General features: G+C 43.5%; 1 protein-coding gene across 5 annotated transcripts in view; it reads left to right on the top strand.

Annotated features, from left to right (window-relative positions):
• Positions 1 to 1,581: 1,581 nt before the first annotated feature.
• The window catches only part of ZNF532 (zinc finger protein 532), a 32,133-nt gene continuing 18,692 nt past the window's right edge, over positions 1,582 to 15,022 (top strand). For 4 of the 5 annotated variants that reach the window (XM_053931662.1, XM_053931660.1, XM_053931663.1 and 1 more), the window contains exons 1-3: positions 1,582 to 1,714; positions 2,185 to 2,294; positions 9,347 to 11,706. In XM_053931662.1, the coding sequence (XP_053787637.1) occupies positions 9,367 to 11,706 (2,340 nt within the window). In that variant the 5' untranslated portion in view covers positions 1,582 to 1,714; positions 2,185 to 2,294; positions 9,347 to 9,366. Of the gene's footprint in view, positions 1,749 to 2,184; positions 2,295 to 9,346; positions 11,707 to 15,022 lie in introns of all 5 variants that reach the window. The other variant, XM_053931661.1, reaches the window with a different exon arrangement.

The raw sequence follows: 15,022 nt of genomic DNA, 5'->3' as shown, positions 1-15,022 counted from the left end.
CGGCCGGAGCCGCGGGGACACCCGTGCAGGGACTGCCCAGGTTGGCGGCTCCGAGCCGGCCGGGCGGGGGCGGATCGTTCTCCCCCGCCGCCGAAGGGGCCACGGCCTCTCCTCCCCGGCCGTCCCCAGGGTTCGCAAGGCCCGCTCGGACAGAGCCAATTCGGGCCGGGAGCGCGCAGACCCGCGGGGAGGTGCCCGGGGCCGCGGCAGCCCGGAGGAGGGAGCGGCCCCCCGGACCGAGGGGCCGAGGGAGGGCCGGCCGCGGTTGCGGCCGCAACAGCCTGTGTCGGGAAGACGGGCCGAGGCAGCGGAAGAACATGGTGGTTCTCCCCAGAACGGGGTGGGGATGAGGGATGCGAAGAAGGTGTCTCCGCAGGGAGGGGTGCAGGGTTGTGCCCAAGACCTCTGTTCAGTTGCAGGTGCAGCCAGGGGCAGAGGGGCTTTGCCGGGGTCGCCCACCCACCCGGAGGGAGCCCTGCAGAGCAGCATCTCCCGCAGCCTCCGAGAGGAGGGGGTTTCAGCGCGTAGGCGGAGGTGGTTACTGGTGTTCCCAGAGCAAGGGTGAGTAGCCAAGAGGAGCGGGGTGGCTGCTGTCTCGGTCTGGGTGCCTGTCAGCCATGCAGGAGGAAGGCCCTTGCGTGGCCGAGGTGAAGGGGAGCGGGCAGGAGCAGAGCGGCCACGGGCACAGGTGGGTGCAGACCCCCGGAGTGGCGTGGGCACCGCAAGGGGCTGAGACCCTGGGCAGGCATCGCCTGAGAGGCGCAGGGCCGGGCAGGCGGTCGGTCCGCACAATCTCTGCGGGGTGGGAGCTGCGCAGAGCCTGACCGGGCCTCCCCAGCTGGCGGGTGCAAGCCGGGGGGGCTGCCCAGCCGTGGGGCTGCAGCTCGCTGCTTCTCAAGGCCTCCAGCATAGTCGAATAGCAAAAGGAAAAAAAAAAAAAATAAAAAAAATCTGTGTAGCAGCCAAGTCGGTGCTGCGAGGAGGGGGCAAAGGAACTATTTTGTAGGCATCTTGCTGCTGCGGAAATGGATTTATTGAGGGGAGGGAGGTGCATTTGTGGGTACACTATAGTAATGCTTCTCAGAGCACAGAAAATGCCACTCGGGCGGCCCCAGATGGAAGGAGGAGTGGGGAGGGCAGACGGGAGAAGCCCTTGATCGGGCACCCCATGGCCGTGGGCATGAGAGGGCAGATGTGACGTGTGTGAGTAGCCACCCCTCATCTGGGGGAGCAGAGGGGCAGCAGCCCGGGTTAGCAGCCTGTCTCCCAGGGCTGTGGCCGAGCGTGCCTGGTGCTGCAAGAGAGATCCTATGAGGATTTTTATTGCAGTCTCTTTGTTAGCTACAGACAGGCACGCACACACAGCTCTCAGCCAGGTTGTGGGAGGTAAGTGGGGGAGGCGAGCAAGGGACCGTGTGGGGGGCTCCGGGGAGCAGGGGCCGCGTGGGCCGGGCAAGAGGGGAGCCGGGGCACAGGGTTGTGCCGGCCCCACGCCATACAAAAACCAGCCCCTGCGATTTTCAGGGTCTTGTTGGCAACTCAGCGAGGGTTGCCATAGCTTTTTATGTAGGGTGACCAGAACCGGCTGGAACTGGTTTGAGGCAGATCAGCTCCTGAACACAATGCAGTCACTGAGCTACTACACTGGGATAGCTTCCTCCCTTCATGGCAGCCAAAAGCAGAGGAGCTTGCAGAAAGATACCATCCCAAAACAGTATGTGAATGCACACTTTAGACACACAGCACTGGTATGTGGCTAACGTAGTCATAAAGGGTTCTGTATGTAAATGTACATATTTGCAGTAACTGAGATTACTTCGGCTTTTCGTGCCTTTTTATGCTTAAGGAATGGGCAAGAGCTGAGATTTATGACCCTTACTAAAAAATTTTTGCTTTGCAAGGGTGGGACACTGGTTACGCAGTCTATTTTAATATTAAACTAAATAAAATTGATTGAATTATTTGTAATTGTAGATATGCTTGTGACTGAGGATGCTTTGCATGCTGTTTTATTTACAGGGTGCTGTCTTGTGGTTTGCTTCCTTAGGAAACATTAACTGGGGGGGGAGTTACTGTGCCTTTCTCTAAGGCCAGAAGGAAACAATATTGTTGTAGAATTGTGCATAAAAGCATTGAAAAGATGCTGTAAGGCATACTCGTTTTCCCTTTTTTTTTTCCTTGTAGGCCTATTGATTGGGGCTGCCTTTAACCCTTTGGTGTTTGCAGAGGTAATGCGGCTGTGGCAGTAACTGAGCACTGGCTAAAAAAATCCCTCAAAGGTCAAGGTTCACAAGGTGAGACGTGGTGGTTTGGGCTGAATAGAACAATAGCGTGGAGTTACATCCTGATTGCACACTTGGCACATTAGGAAAGAGACAATTGTTTATGTGTTAATGAAGGAATGCTGTTAAGGTCCTCCAGTTTAAAAAGGATTAAAGCTATTATTTGTAAAGACGTACTGATATCTTGGCTAAATACAATATTTTAATTGAAATATATCCAGATAAACTTTTTTTTTCACAATGTAGTGATACAGAATAGGCCTCTGAATGACAATCGTGAATTGCCGACCAGTTGTGGCAGGGAGCTGTTCTGTGCTGTATTAAGAGACTCACACATGCAGAATTTGCTTTCTGATTATTTACACGTTTTTGTTTGACCACATCTCAGTGACCCAATACTTGGGTTTTTAATTAAGCTCTTCAGTGTTAAACATGTACTTAATATCGCCTACAGAGAAAAAAACTGTGCAAAAGAAATAGTATGGATGGCTTTTCTTAAACTTTTGTAACCTAGGGAGAATTTTGCAGCAGCCAAGTGGAAAGATGTATTTTAGGGAGCTGGATGGAGCTCCAGTGGTGTGAATTATAATATTGTACATAGGAAACCGGATGGGCAGTGCAGCAACTGCAGAGGGGTGACTGCTTTTAACTCAAAGCAATGGATAATGGATGGAATTTTTAGTTCTTCTTTCTCAAGTAGAAAATACAAAATGTATACTTAGATTTGAGCTGACGTTTTTATCTTATAGTGAAATCTGAAGGATTCAGAGAGAGGGAGAGGGACAGAGAGAAGGAAGCAGGAATGAATCCAGCAAAGGGAAGAACAAAGGCTGTTAGAGCGTGCACAGTGGATCACTATTTTGCCTGGGGGATTCTTTTGCTAGAACTGTTACTTCCTATAACAGGAAATCAGCAACTCTAGAATCCTAACCAGCGTGATTTTTTAAAAATCTTCCCAGTCCTGGCTGTGTTAGCTGGTTTGGTAACCTACAATCAAGATAATATGGAGGCAGAGCATTGGGAATACTCTGTTGTGGTGTGAAATGTGGGTCCTTTCCTCTGTGCTCAGCAGAATAGACAGTCCTAAAAGCCTTGAGAGGTTGTGGATACCGGGTAAGTTGTGTGCTGGCTGCTGAGGCAGGGTGACAATACAAGGGAACCTTTTTGTTTCTGACTGCAGTAGATTACGTAAGGCACTGAGCTATTAATTGTAGAAAAGTGAAAATAACATGCTAACATTTGGCCTGAAATTCTGGGTTTGTGAGCTTTACTGCAGCTGTGATGTGTTGTTTTTCAGGTTTGATAGAGCAGTGAATAGCTTGTGGCAGAGCAAAATGCCGGACAGATCACTGTGCTGATTCCTGCTCCTGTTCTTCAGCATGGGGATGCAGAGGGTCTATATTTGACTATAGACGTCTGTAGCAGAATGATGCTTGCAAACAGGAATTCTTGTTGCATGATAGGAATAGGACCTCTTCCTGATGAGGATGCATGTTCTTTTCCAAGTGTCAGCTAAAATTCATATATTACACAACAGCATCTTTTGTGATTTTTCTTCCTTCTGCCAGAATAGGAGGCAGCTTTAAAATTTTAAGTTCTTAGATTGTGACAAAATTCCTTGAATCTGTTTTGTTTGGGTTTTTGAATGCTATCTGTATTATGAATTTTTATTTTTAGCAAAGGAGATTTTGAATTTGCAGGGATTTTTGGTGGCTGTAAGATGAGAAAACTGAATAGATGGAGTCTGCAGTGTTCTTGGTGAGTTATCTTTTTTCAGTCTAGTAATATCTGTAAACGCTCTTCATCAGGAGATCTGGATTGTGCACGCAGGCCGGCTTTCCAGCAGCAAATGCTAATGCTGGAGGGCTGGTCTTCTGTATCAGCATCCAGGATCTCATTTTGCATTGGCCTCAGTTATTTGATCTTCAGAATGAGGGTAAGGATTTATCACATTCCAAGTCCCTTTGGAATGAATTGACTAATTGTTATTTTCCTAGCCATATGCCTATGTGTTAAAATACAAATATGCAGCAGAGTACCAGGAATATACGTTCAGAAAAACCCAAACTTGACTCTAATCTTCTCGGGCCTGTTTGTTGCCCTGATGGGCCCTGTCTGGGAGAGCTCCCTGAGAGGCTTCAGCTGCTCATGCTGTGCTTGGGCCACAATTGTCATCCACTTCAAAAAAAGTACCTTAAAGGAAAGAGGTGGGAAGCTTGTACCATTTAGAATGTCATTACAGTCTGCATTAGTTTGGGAATCTCAACATTCTCTTCACTGTTGTTGCGCATCCGAATTGTTCACATGGTACTGCCCCAGCCTATTTGCATATAGAAGTACAAAATTAAGCCATGATTGTAATTAATTTCTAAGTAGACTAGAAAAAGAATGGTATGTAGATTTCCCTGCTTTTCAGGAATTAATCTCTGTTTTAGGAGGGATTTGGGAAGTAGGTGTACCCAAAACCTGGCCTGTATCTCTTGATAAGTACAGGCAGTTTTCATGTGGCCAGCTGTAGCTGGGGATGGCCTGTTGAGCCCCATGTTGTGCATAAGGGAGATTCCTTGCTCATGTGTTGAAACATCCCTGTTCTTTTTACCAGCCAAAGGCTGATTGTCATGAACTTTGAACCAGCTGCGTGTGGTTCTCTTCAAACTGTGCTAGGAGTGGTTCAGACTCCAGAAGATGCCCCTCCTCTTTCCTGTCTTGTTTTCTCATACCCAAAGAGAACCTGAGATACCCAGTTCAAAGACTGATGTGTTGGACTGCAAGATGAGGCTCCTAAGGAGTCATAAACTACAAGTAACACTATTTTGGCTGTCAGAATGGTGGATTAAGTCTTTTACTCATTGAGTCTTGAGCATGGAAGCAAATTGGATTTTCCCCTTTTTTGAAGGCAGGTGGATATGGTGTATAATATAGAAAAAGTAGGTTCTTGGGATAAATTTTAACTGTTAAACACCCCATACTTCACAAAGATGTTTACATTAGGACTGGCATGACCTTACTGATGCTGTGGATGCTAAATAAGACCGTTACCCTAAGAAATCGAAAATTCTTAGGGTAAGAATTACTTTGCATATTACAAAAGGAATTTCCGTGATTTGTGGAACTGGGTGTTTGTCTGGGTTTTGCAACAGTAGCAGGTCATAGGCCCTTTGACAGTGAAAAGGAACTTGTTCATTATGTATATGAGCATGAGAGCCATTGCTGACTGTGGCTGAAGTGGCCTCTTGCACATCCCACTTGCCTGCTGAGTATGTCAAACCAGGCAAGGCTGTGATTGGAGATGTGGTTTCCATTTCCTGAAGAAGGTTTTGTGGTTAGATTAGCATATTGCTTTGTCTGTCTTTACAACGCTTGGCTTTCAGAGCAGATGACTGGAAGTCATAATTAGTAATAACCAATGAACTGCTCATAATCTGTGTATTAAGATGAAGTTTGTCTAATATTAGGATATATGTTACTGTAATTTTGATTGAATCCCTTATGTCTTCTCTACCTGATGAAATTTCTTGTCACAACAATACAGAAACCAAAACCCAAAAAAAGTATGGTTTTATGCTGGTTAGGCTCCCTGTGTAGGCATTTTCTTTCAGAATGAGCTTGATGTTACTTAGGCATCATTACTCTTGTATGGAAGTGGAGTAATTATTCCAGATTACTGGAATTTTGCTCTGGAATAGTGTGTCTGCCTGGGAATCAGTAGAAGTAACAGACTAATTCCTATATGTGGCTATAACAGAACCAAGACACTGCCATGTGCCAGACCCTGAAAAGAGGTCTTTCAGTATTCTCTCAGTGTTCTCATTTCACAAAACTGGAAAGAATGCTGGTGGTTTTGGAAGAACATGCAAAAGAAAACATCTCCATCCTACAGGGTGCACAGTCCTCAAACGTATGTAGGACAAAGAGCAAACAAGAGTTTAGGGCAGATAAAGGAATGTAGTCACAAGAATGTGAATGCCATAGGTAGAGGAAGATTAAATTTGCTGGTTTTCCTATTTCATTTGATAACAAATGGATTTGCTGCTGAGGGAACTGAAGCTGAGTAATTGTCTGAACAAAAGCAAGGAGTTAGATATTTAGGTGGGATTTGAAGGCAAAGGGTAGGAATTCAGTAAGACGGAAAAGATGGTCTGGTCCAGTTAAAGCAATTATATAAAGTTGTTAGACTTGTGGTTTAGCTATTTGGATGATCTGGATGAAAAGGAAGGTGAGTGTCAAGGAGGAAGAGTTGGTTGGTTCTTCAAAGGTTAAGGATTAAATAAAAGAGTAAAAAAGTGAGCATGTAAGAACATGCTTGTGATCCAGAAATTATAGAAGACTTCATGCATAGAAAATATTAATTAGAAAAGTATTGGGAAGGGACGAGGATTATTTGCCATTTCTGGAAAGCTTGAAGCTGTTCTTGTACCTGATAGACAAAGATTAGGGGTCTGAGCAGTTTAGAGATAGGACCTAGCTGGGAGCTGCCAGGTTATTCCATTTCCTTGTTTTCATTCGGCTGTTGAACTTCCCCAGAACGATTCTGATTGGAGTGTTTACAATTGCTTGGCCTTACCCAGAAAAGCACCTTTTAATCTCAGCAACAGCTTCTAGACAGTTTGGTCTTTCTGTGGAGAATGCTGGGCCTGCAGGTGTCCTGAAGCCAGAGCTACAAGATAAATCTGATTTTGAAAGTAAGAAAAAATGTGTGTGTTTCTCTGGTGTGTCCCCCCATCTCAACAGAGAATATGAAAGGTTAGGTTTGTTTTTCCTCATATGGATAGAGTTGTTCCACCTGGAACAGGTACAGGTAGCGGGGTTGAGGAGGAGTGATAACAATTCCATGCAGTAAAACAAAAAGTTCTTCAGAAACAGCTGTTTACTTCTAAGTCGTGTTGTCCTGCTTGCTGCTTCTGCTATCAGAAGAGAGTTCTCATGGTCTGGGTCTTGTTTTGACATAATTCCCCAAGTGAGTGCTTTACTGGAATGTGGTACCAGGTGAACTGGAGTAAAAAGGCTAACGGGGAAAAGCAAGGCAGTGGAACAGACAAGGAGTGCCTTGCTTCGGCTAAAATCTGTGCCATGTTCTTCATGCTGTAATAGGAAACATTTGAGGAGTTGTGTTTCCAAAGAAAAAACAACATAGGAAGTCATGCACACATGCTTTGGGAAAGCATGAGCACAAATAAACCACTGCTGGTTCAGCCCCAGAACTTACTTTCAGTAGGATGCTGACACACAGATAGATACAGGGGAGGGTGTTGTGACTGAAGAGATTCAGGGAAACCATGTAGTAAGGTTATATGAAGAATCTGTTATTTTAAGTTTTTAAAACTCGTTATCTTCCCCGAAGTTCTCTCAACCACCATCAGAAAAGCAGAAGCCAGAAGCATTTCACCTCACTGCTTTGTGACTCCCTAGCTGTGTAATTCTATTGGCCATATCCAGATTTTTTCCTTGCTACTTTTATCATCGAATGATAAGTAAGCAAAGTAATGCTTGAATTTTTAAATAAACTGGTTTTCTATATAACTTTTCTCAAGCATTCTCAGAGCACTTTTCAAAGAAATTCCAGTTCTTGGAAAATCATGATTTCCTAGGGAACCAGGAGCTTGCCTTATTTCCTCTTCTGACGTATTTACAAGGCATCATGTTGGCCGAGAGAAGGAATAGACTCAGCTCGTCTGGCAGCCAAGGTGTCGGTTGATTTTGATAGTGGATAAAAGGCGGAGTTTTATCCTTAAAGGAAAGAGTTACTAAAAGGTTTGTGGAGGGAAAAAAAAAAAAAAAAAAAAAAAAAGGGGGAGGAATAGGGCTACAGAGTCCTGGCAGTTGTGGTGGAAACATAGTTTATATACTGAATCTTAAGATGGATGCCCTAGAATATTGAGGAACGGATTAATAAAATGGCCAGGTTAGACCTCCTCTTCCTTATGTATCACAACTGATCATGTTTGTCTCCCTTTTTGTTTAACTTTGGTTGCTTGAAAAGTTAGAAGAATGAGAGAAGTTCTTGATAAGGGCAGCAGTAGTTCTCAGTAAAGGACAGCTGTGTCTCCTCTGCTGTTGTGATCTTAAACATACTTGGAGGAATTAAGTGTGTAAGCAGGCCTTCCTTCATTGATATGGGTAAATGTTAATTAAACTCCAGGTTATGTAATTAGAGGAAATTTCAGACTAGGAAGACTATCTAGCTCTTTTTGAGTGTATGCAACAACTGTAAAAAGGCACCTATGGACAGATGTACAACCAGAATGCAATTAATTAGTATCCCAGATTATAAGAAACTGTGTCAAAACTTTCTGTCAGTTTACATGGATTTGATATGCTTTGATATCTGCAATCTTTTCCATTTAATCTTCATAGAAACTTGCTTTGTGATTTTGATTCTATGCATGTATCTACTTTTTTATTAAGGAGTTTGTTAGACAAAGGGCCCAAAACCATTAAGTGAACTGTGTAAACAAATTTCCAAACCCTTCTATATTTATTTGCAGCTGTCTAATGAAATGTCTGTGTCTATTCCAGTATCCTTTAAAAATTTTCCTCTGAAAATTTCCTATGAAAGTTGCCTCCTCATAGTCCACAGTGACTTCCAGGTAGCCAGTGTTGATGAATACCTAAGTCTTACAGATGTTTATTACTTTATACGTCATTATTATACGTCATTATTTTCAAGAAGACTCCTCAGATGAATAGTGCAACTGTTAAGGAAAGTCATGACTTAAGAGAAATTACAAGTGTCTTTGTTATTTTTATGCATGTCCAGGTATTTTGCAGTCTGGGTGGGTGAGGATAGGAGTGAGTGTAGGAGAGGGAAGAGGAAGAAGGTCACTGCAATTTGGGCCCAGAATAAAATTGCCAGATGACTATCTGTGGAGTTTATAAATTACTATAGTTCTTGGTGTAATAATTCAACTGTACAGCTGGACACTGTTCTGCAATGTATAATCTCTGAAAAGATTACTTCAGAAGTGAAATAGCACTTATTTGCATGGCAGATGTGAACAAACACTTGTTTTGTATAAGACTGGGCTACTAGAGCTTAAAGTGATGACTTTCTGCTTATTTTACAGATTTGCTTACAATCAAATACATGGCCATGGGGGATATGAAGACCCCAGATTTTGATGACCTTCTTGCAGCCTTTGACATACCAGACATGGTAGATCCCAAAGCAGCTATTGAATCTGGACATGACGACCACGAAAGCCACATAAAACAAAATGCTCACGCAGATGAAGACTCCCACGTCCCATCATCATCTGATGTTGGGGTGAGCGTCATTGTGAAAAATGTGCGTACTATTGATTCTTCCGAAGGTCTGGATAAGGATGGCCACCATTCCACAGGCAATAGCTTGCACAATGGCTTTCTAACGTCAGCAGCTCTTGAGAGTTACACTAAAGATGAAGGGAAATCACTTAAAGATGATGGGTCAGCTTCTGAAACTACACTGAAGGATTCAGCTTTCAACCAGTTCAGCCCAATATCAAGTGCGGAAGAATTTGATGATGATGAGAGAATTGAGGTGGATGACCCCCCGGATAAAGAGGAAATACGTGCAAATTTCAGAGCAAATGTCTTGGCAGGATCTCTGTCACAGCAGGAATATGACAAACTAAAGACACTTGGAGGGGAGAACTTAATTAAATCTGGAATCACTGTTTCAAGTAGTATAGATAAAAACAAAGCTGGTAAACGAGAGACAGAGACAAGCTCCATGAATTTAGGTGTCTATGAGCCTTTTAAAACTCGAAAAACAGAGGACAAGTTACTAAAAGACAATTCTGAGAAGCTTCTTGAAAACAGGGTACTTGATGGAAAACTGAGTACTGAAAAATGTGACACAAATCTTGCCAGCATTTCCCAGTCCAAAGCAAAGTCATCAGCAAAGCTTTCGTCCTGCATTGCTGCAATCGCAGCACTGAGTGCTAAAAAGGCAGCTACAGATAGCAGTAAGGATTTACAGTCTAATTCAGGAGAGTCTTCTCCATTACCAAAAGACATGAGTGAAAGTCCCCGGGCTACTGAAAAATCTCCTGAGTCTCAGAGTCTCATTGATGGTGCTAAGAAGCCGTCTGTCAAACCGCCCGATAGTCCCAGAAGCGTCTCAAGTGAGAATAGTAGCAAAGGGTCTCCGTCTTCTCCCGCAGGGTCAACACCAGCAATTCCTAAGGTTCGCATAAAAACCATCAAGACTTCTTCTGGGGAGATCAAGAGAACTGTTACTAGAGTGTTGCCAGAAGTTGATTTGGACTCTGGTAAAAAGCCAGAGCAGAGTGCTTCCATGGTAACCTCCATGACATCTCTCCTGTCCTCACCGACTTCCGCTGCCGTTCTCTCCTCTCCTCCCAGAGCTCCTCTGCAGTCCTCCGTTGTCACCAATGCAGTTGGATCTGCAGAACTTGCCCCCAAACAGGTGACTATCAAACCCGTGGCTACTGCCTTCCTGCCCGTTTCAGCAGTGAAAACTGCAGGTTCCCAAGTGATCAATCTGAAGCTGGCTAACAACACCACAGTGAAAGCCACTGTCATCTCTGCTGCGTCCGTGCAGAGCGCCAGCAGCGCCATTATCAAAGCTGCCAACGCCATCCAGCAGCAGACGGTCGTGGTGCCAGCATCCAGCCTTGCCAGTGCCAAACTTGTGCCAAAGACAGTCCATCTTGCCAACCTTAACCTTTTGCCTCAGGGTGCTCAAACCACCTCTGAACTGCGCCAAGTGCTAACAAAACCCCAGCAGCAAATCAAGCAGGCAATAATTTCTGCAGCCGCCTCCCAGCCTTCGAAAAAAGTGTCTCGAGTGCAGGTGGTGTCATCTCTACAGAGCTCTGTAGTGGAAGCATTCAATAAGGTGCTGAGCAGTGTCAATCCCATACCAGTTTACATCCCAAACCTTAGCCCCCCTGCCAATGCCGGAATCACGCTACCAACACGAGGTTACAAGTGTTTGGAGTGTGGCGACTCGTTTGCTCTCGAGAAGAGCCTGACCCAGCATTATGACAGGAGGAGTGTGCGAATTGAAGTGACTTGTAATCATTGTACAAAGAATTTAGTTTTCTACAATAAATGTAGTCTCCTGTCCCACGCTCGTGGGCACAAGGAGAAAGGCGTCGTGATGCAGTGTTCCCACCTGATCCTAAAACCAGTCCCAGCAGATCAAATGATAGCATCTCCTTCCAGCAATACTGCTGCAGCCATGCTCCAGAGCGCAGGGGGAGCTGGCACGCACTCCGTAACAAAGATCCAGACTGGCTTAACTGGGACAGTGATCTCGGCCCCCGCGAGCTCTCCTGTCATTCCAGCTATGCCGCTAGACGAAGATCCATCAAAACTCTGTAGACATAGTCTAAAGTGTTTGGAGTGCAATGAAGTTTTCCAAGATGAGACATCTCTTGCAACTCATTTCCAGCAGGCCGCAGACACAAGTGGACAAGTAGAGTATCCTATGTTTACATTCCAATGTTTCATCTATAAGCCTAGGAGACTTTGGATATTTTTTTACTTTCATTTAGCTGTTAATTATCTGAACGTCTGTGATTAAAATGATAAATGAAAACCACAGAAAGTCTTGCAAGCACTTACATAGTGAATGTCAACACTTTTCAAATAAGACTTAGAATCTTTTTAGACCCTGAAGTCTGAAATTGATACTGTATATTTTTGCTAAAATTTAGCATTAACTTTCTTACAGCTGAACATGATAATAGAGAAAATAATCGTGGGTATTACTAATAATATGTTAATGCTTCTTTCTGTGCTTTGGAATTTGACTAGCCTGTGGAATCCACTTAATTGGCACCCTCATTAACAGCCTGTCTATTCAACCTGAATGATAGCTTTAAGTGATTCATTCTAGATTGGTCTTCAGGTTTTAGCGTTTTCACCAAGTGCCCTAAGTGAGCGAGGCATTCCCCTCACGTGCAGGGAGGGACTCAGGCAGTGACAAATGGCACACTGACTACTGACAGGAATGCTGCTGTTTGCCTCAGCTCTTCCTCAGAAAGTGCAAAGTGCTGTTCTCACTTGCACGTCTTCCTTTCTGTGTGATCATTGGTTTAGTTGGTTGGGTTTCTTTTCCTCTTACAAATGCTAATGAGTTCAACATAAAATTATTTACTAATGTATGTGGCCTGACCTGAAAGAAATACGTCATTCAATAAAACTTAATATTAATCAGTGTGCGATGTATTTTATAATCCTGGCAGACTGAAGGTGGTTAATTAAATTATATGGTTGGATCTCTGTTGGGGTGTGCCAATTAAAAGGGATTCTGGTGTGTTTCAAAGCATTCAGGTGAGCTCAGTGCTCCAGCTTCTTGCTGCAGGGGAAGCTGAAAACCTGCAAGCATGCTCAAGACAGGAATGCCCCAGGAGTCTTCCTGGGAATCACACAACAGTGGACAGGCTAAAGATTTTTAAGTCCTGCAGTTAAGAAAAAAATGCACTAGTCCTAGGAGCACAGGCAGGTTCCCATCAGGACCTATTTGCTACATGTAGGACCTGTTCTGTACCATGAAGCAGCTCCACTGCACCTACCACTACAGGTAGTAATGTAAAGAGATTTGCATGTGGAAATAACCTTGATTATGTGGCTCTGCCTTAGCTCCTCCCTTTAACTGGCTAGCAGAGTTAGACTGAAATTACCTGGATTCCAAGTGGAATGCCATGCAAGTGAATTTCTGTTTGTAAGATACTACAAGTGTGCATACCTAAGGGAGCTTTCTTCAGCAGAACATGTCCATCCATAGACATTGCTGCAGTTCTGAACAGGATCTAATGGCTGACCATTAGAGTATATTCTGCACCAGCTCGGGCTACTTAATACTTAGGGTGTTTAACTGACTGATTTGCTGATGCTTATTGGTTGTAGATAGATTTTTTTTTTCCCCATAATAAGCCCATTAGGTAACATTCCGTCTAAGATCCAGTAGACCTTGCAAAAGCCTGGTGGTTTTGGTACTGGAAAAGCAAGCAACTAAGAAGATGACAAGACAAAGCAATTGGATGAGGGACAGAGAATAGTTTGGGAGAATGAGGCTAAAATAGAAATTGAAAAAGAAAGAACAAAGATAAAGTGATCTTCTCACTTTCAGGGTGTGAGGATTTTTGATGGCCAAGTAAACTAGAGCTTTTGCCCTTCCCTTTCTCCCTCTGTCTGGTGCTTTTGCCCTGTTGCTGCTGAGTTTGCTCTCCATACAAGTCCTTTAGATACTATTTATCCTGGTAATTTACTAAAGGAAAGCAATTGTGATGTTCACAGAATGTCAAAATACAGCTGCAGGGAGGTGGAGAGAGAAGTACGGGTTCTCAGGTACTGCTATTCAAGGAGGGAAGCCGCTGGAGCTGCAGGAGCAGCTGGCATTGCCTGCTGCCTGTCAGGGTGTTTGTGTCTCCTCATGGAAACCCGCTCTGCTGGAGCTGCAGGTTTAAAAAAACGGTGCAAAGCACTGGAGGAAAAGAAGCTATTTCCATGTTCCTCTGTTTGAAAAGAACACTTAATAAATGTAGTTTTAAATGTTCTTTGTTGAAATATCCTTTTAAATCTTAATTACACATTTTTGTAGTCCTTTTCATATGTCAAGCAGCCGCTCTTTTTTATGTTGAGTTTGGTTGCATCCTGTAGGGGTAGTGTTTCCTGGAGAAATGCTCTGTATAGGCATTTATTACTAAGTATGTTGCTGCTTTTCATTAGATGTTACCTCTTGAGAAGCTTGGATGAGAAATACTCTCACTTGTTTTCCTTCTTAGTGCTTGGCACTGTCTTTTTGCTGTAAAACTGCCATTATTGTGGGGGGAAGAAGACAGGGAAGTTAGATGAGATTGATACTTTTTCTTTGGAAGGAAGGAGGAAAGAATAAAAACAAACACTTAGATTTTGCAAACAAGTAATAGGAAAAGAGGTTATATGCAGCTTACTATTCTTTCTAGTGTCCCATCTAATTGCTCCTGAAATGGAAAATATATAGTTTTGTGTTTCCAATGAGTAAGTAGCTGCTCGTATACTCTTGTTACAAAGGTAGAATGTTTTGTTTAAAATAAGCAATGGTAGAACAATCTTATCAATGAAAATACATTCACTATAAAGTTGTTACCTTTCTGTAATGTTTTATTGCCATTAATATTCCTGTTAAAGGAATATTAACCTAAGGGGATATTCCCGCTAAAGGAGTATTAACCCTGACTCACTGACAGGTTTTCTGGCTGAATAAAACCCTCATCTATTTGCTAAAGGTAGCAAATCTGGGCTAATGAATGTTAGTATTTCTCTTAGTTATAGATAGGAGTACATAGCTCCCATGGAAACTACATAGCTTATTTCCCTTCATACTCAGCGTATGTGTGTATCTTTATTTTCCACCTCCACCATTTTTCCTTCTAACCCTTTTTTTTTTCTGAAACTTTGACTTTAAATGCAGGCAGGTGATGATTTTCACAAACTGTGTTTTATTTTGGTGTGGGTTGGAATGAGAGAACTGGAAGTTAATGCCACCTTAAGCCCAAAATAAAATGGTAAGCAAACATGCTGAATGTCAGAATTTAACAGTAGATGCTTCTTGTTCTACTGTAATCAGTTACAATTAAACATTTTCTGTACTCATTGAAATAGCAGAGCAGGGGCCTTAACTAAGAGCATTATTGGCATGTTGGGTTAGCAAACAAGTCTGGTAGCTTGCTGCAAAATCAGGAAGATCTCTGAGCTGGGGCTGGAATGTTGTGTGGCTCTTCTGTGGCATCACATCCCAGTTTCCT

The sequence above is a fragment of the Vidua chalybeata genome, chromosome Z, assembly GCF_026979565.1.
Source record: "Vidua chalybeata isolate OUT-0048 chromosome Z, bVidCha1 merged haplotype, whole genome shotgun sequence".
Classification (NCBI taxonomy): Eukaryota; Metazoa; Chordata; class Aves; order Passeriformes; family Viduidae; genus Vidua; species Vidua chalybeata.
Note: the sequence above shows the minus strand (reverse complement) of the source record. Positions and strands in the feature narration are given on the sequence as shown.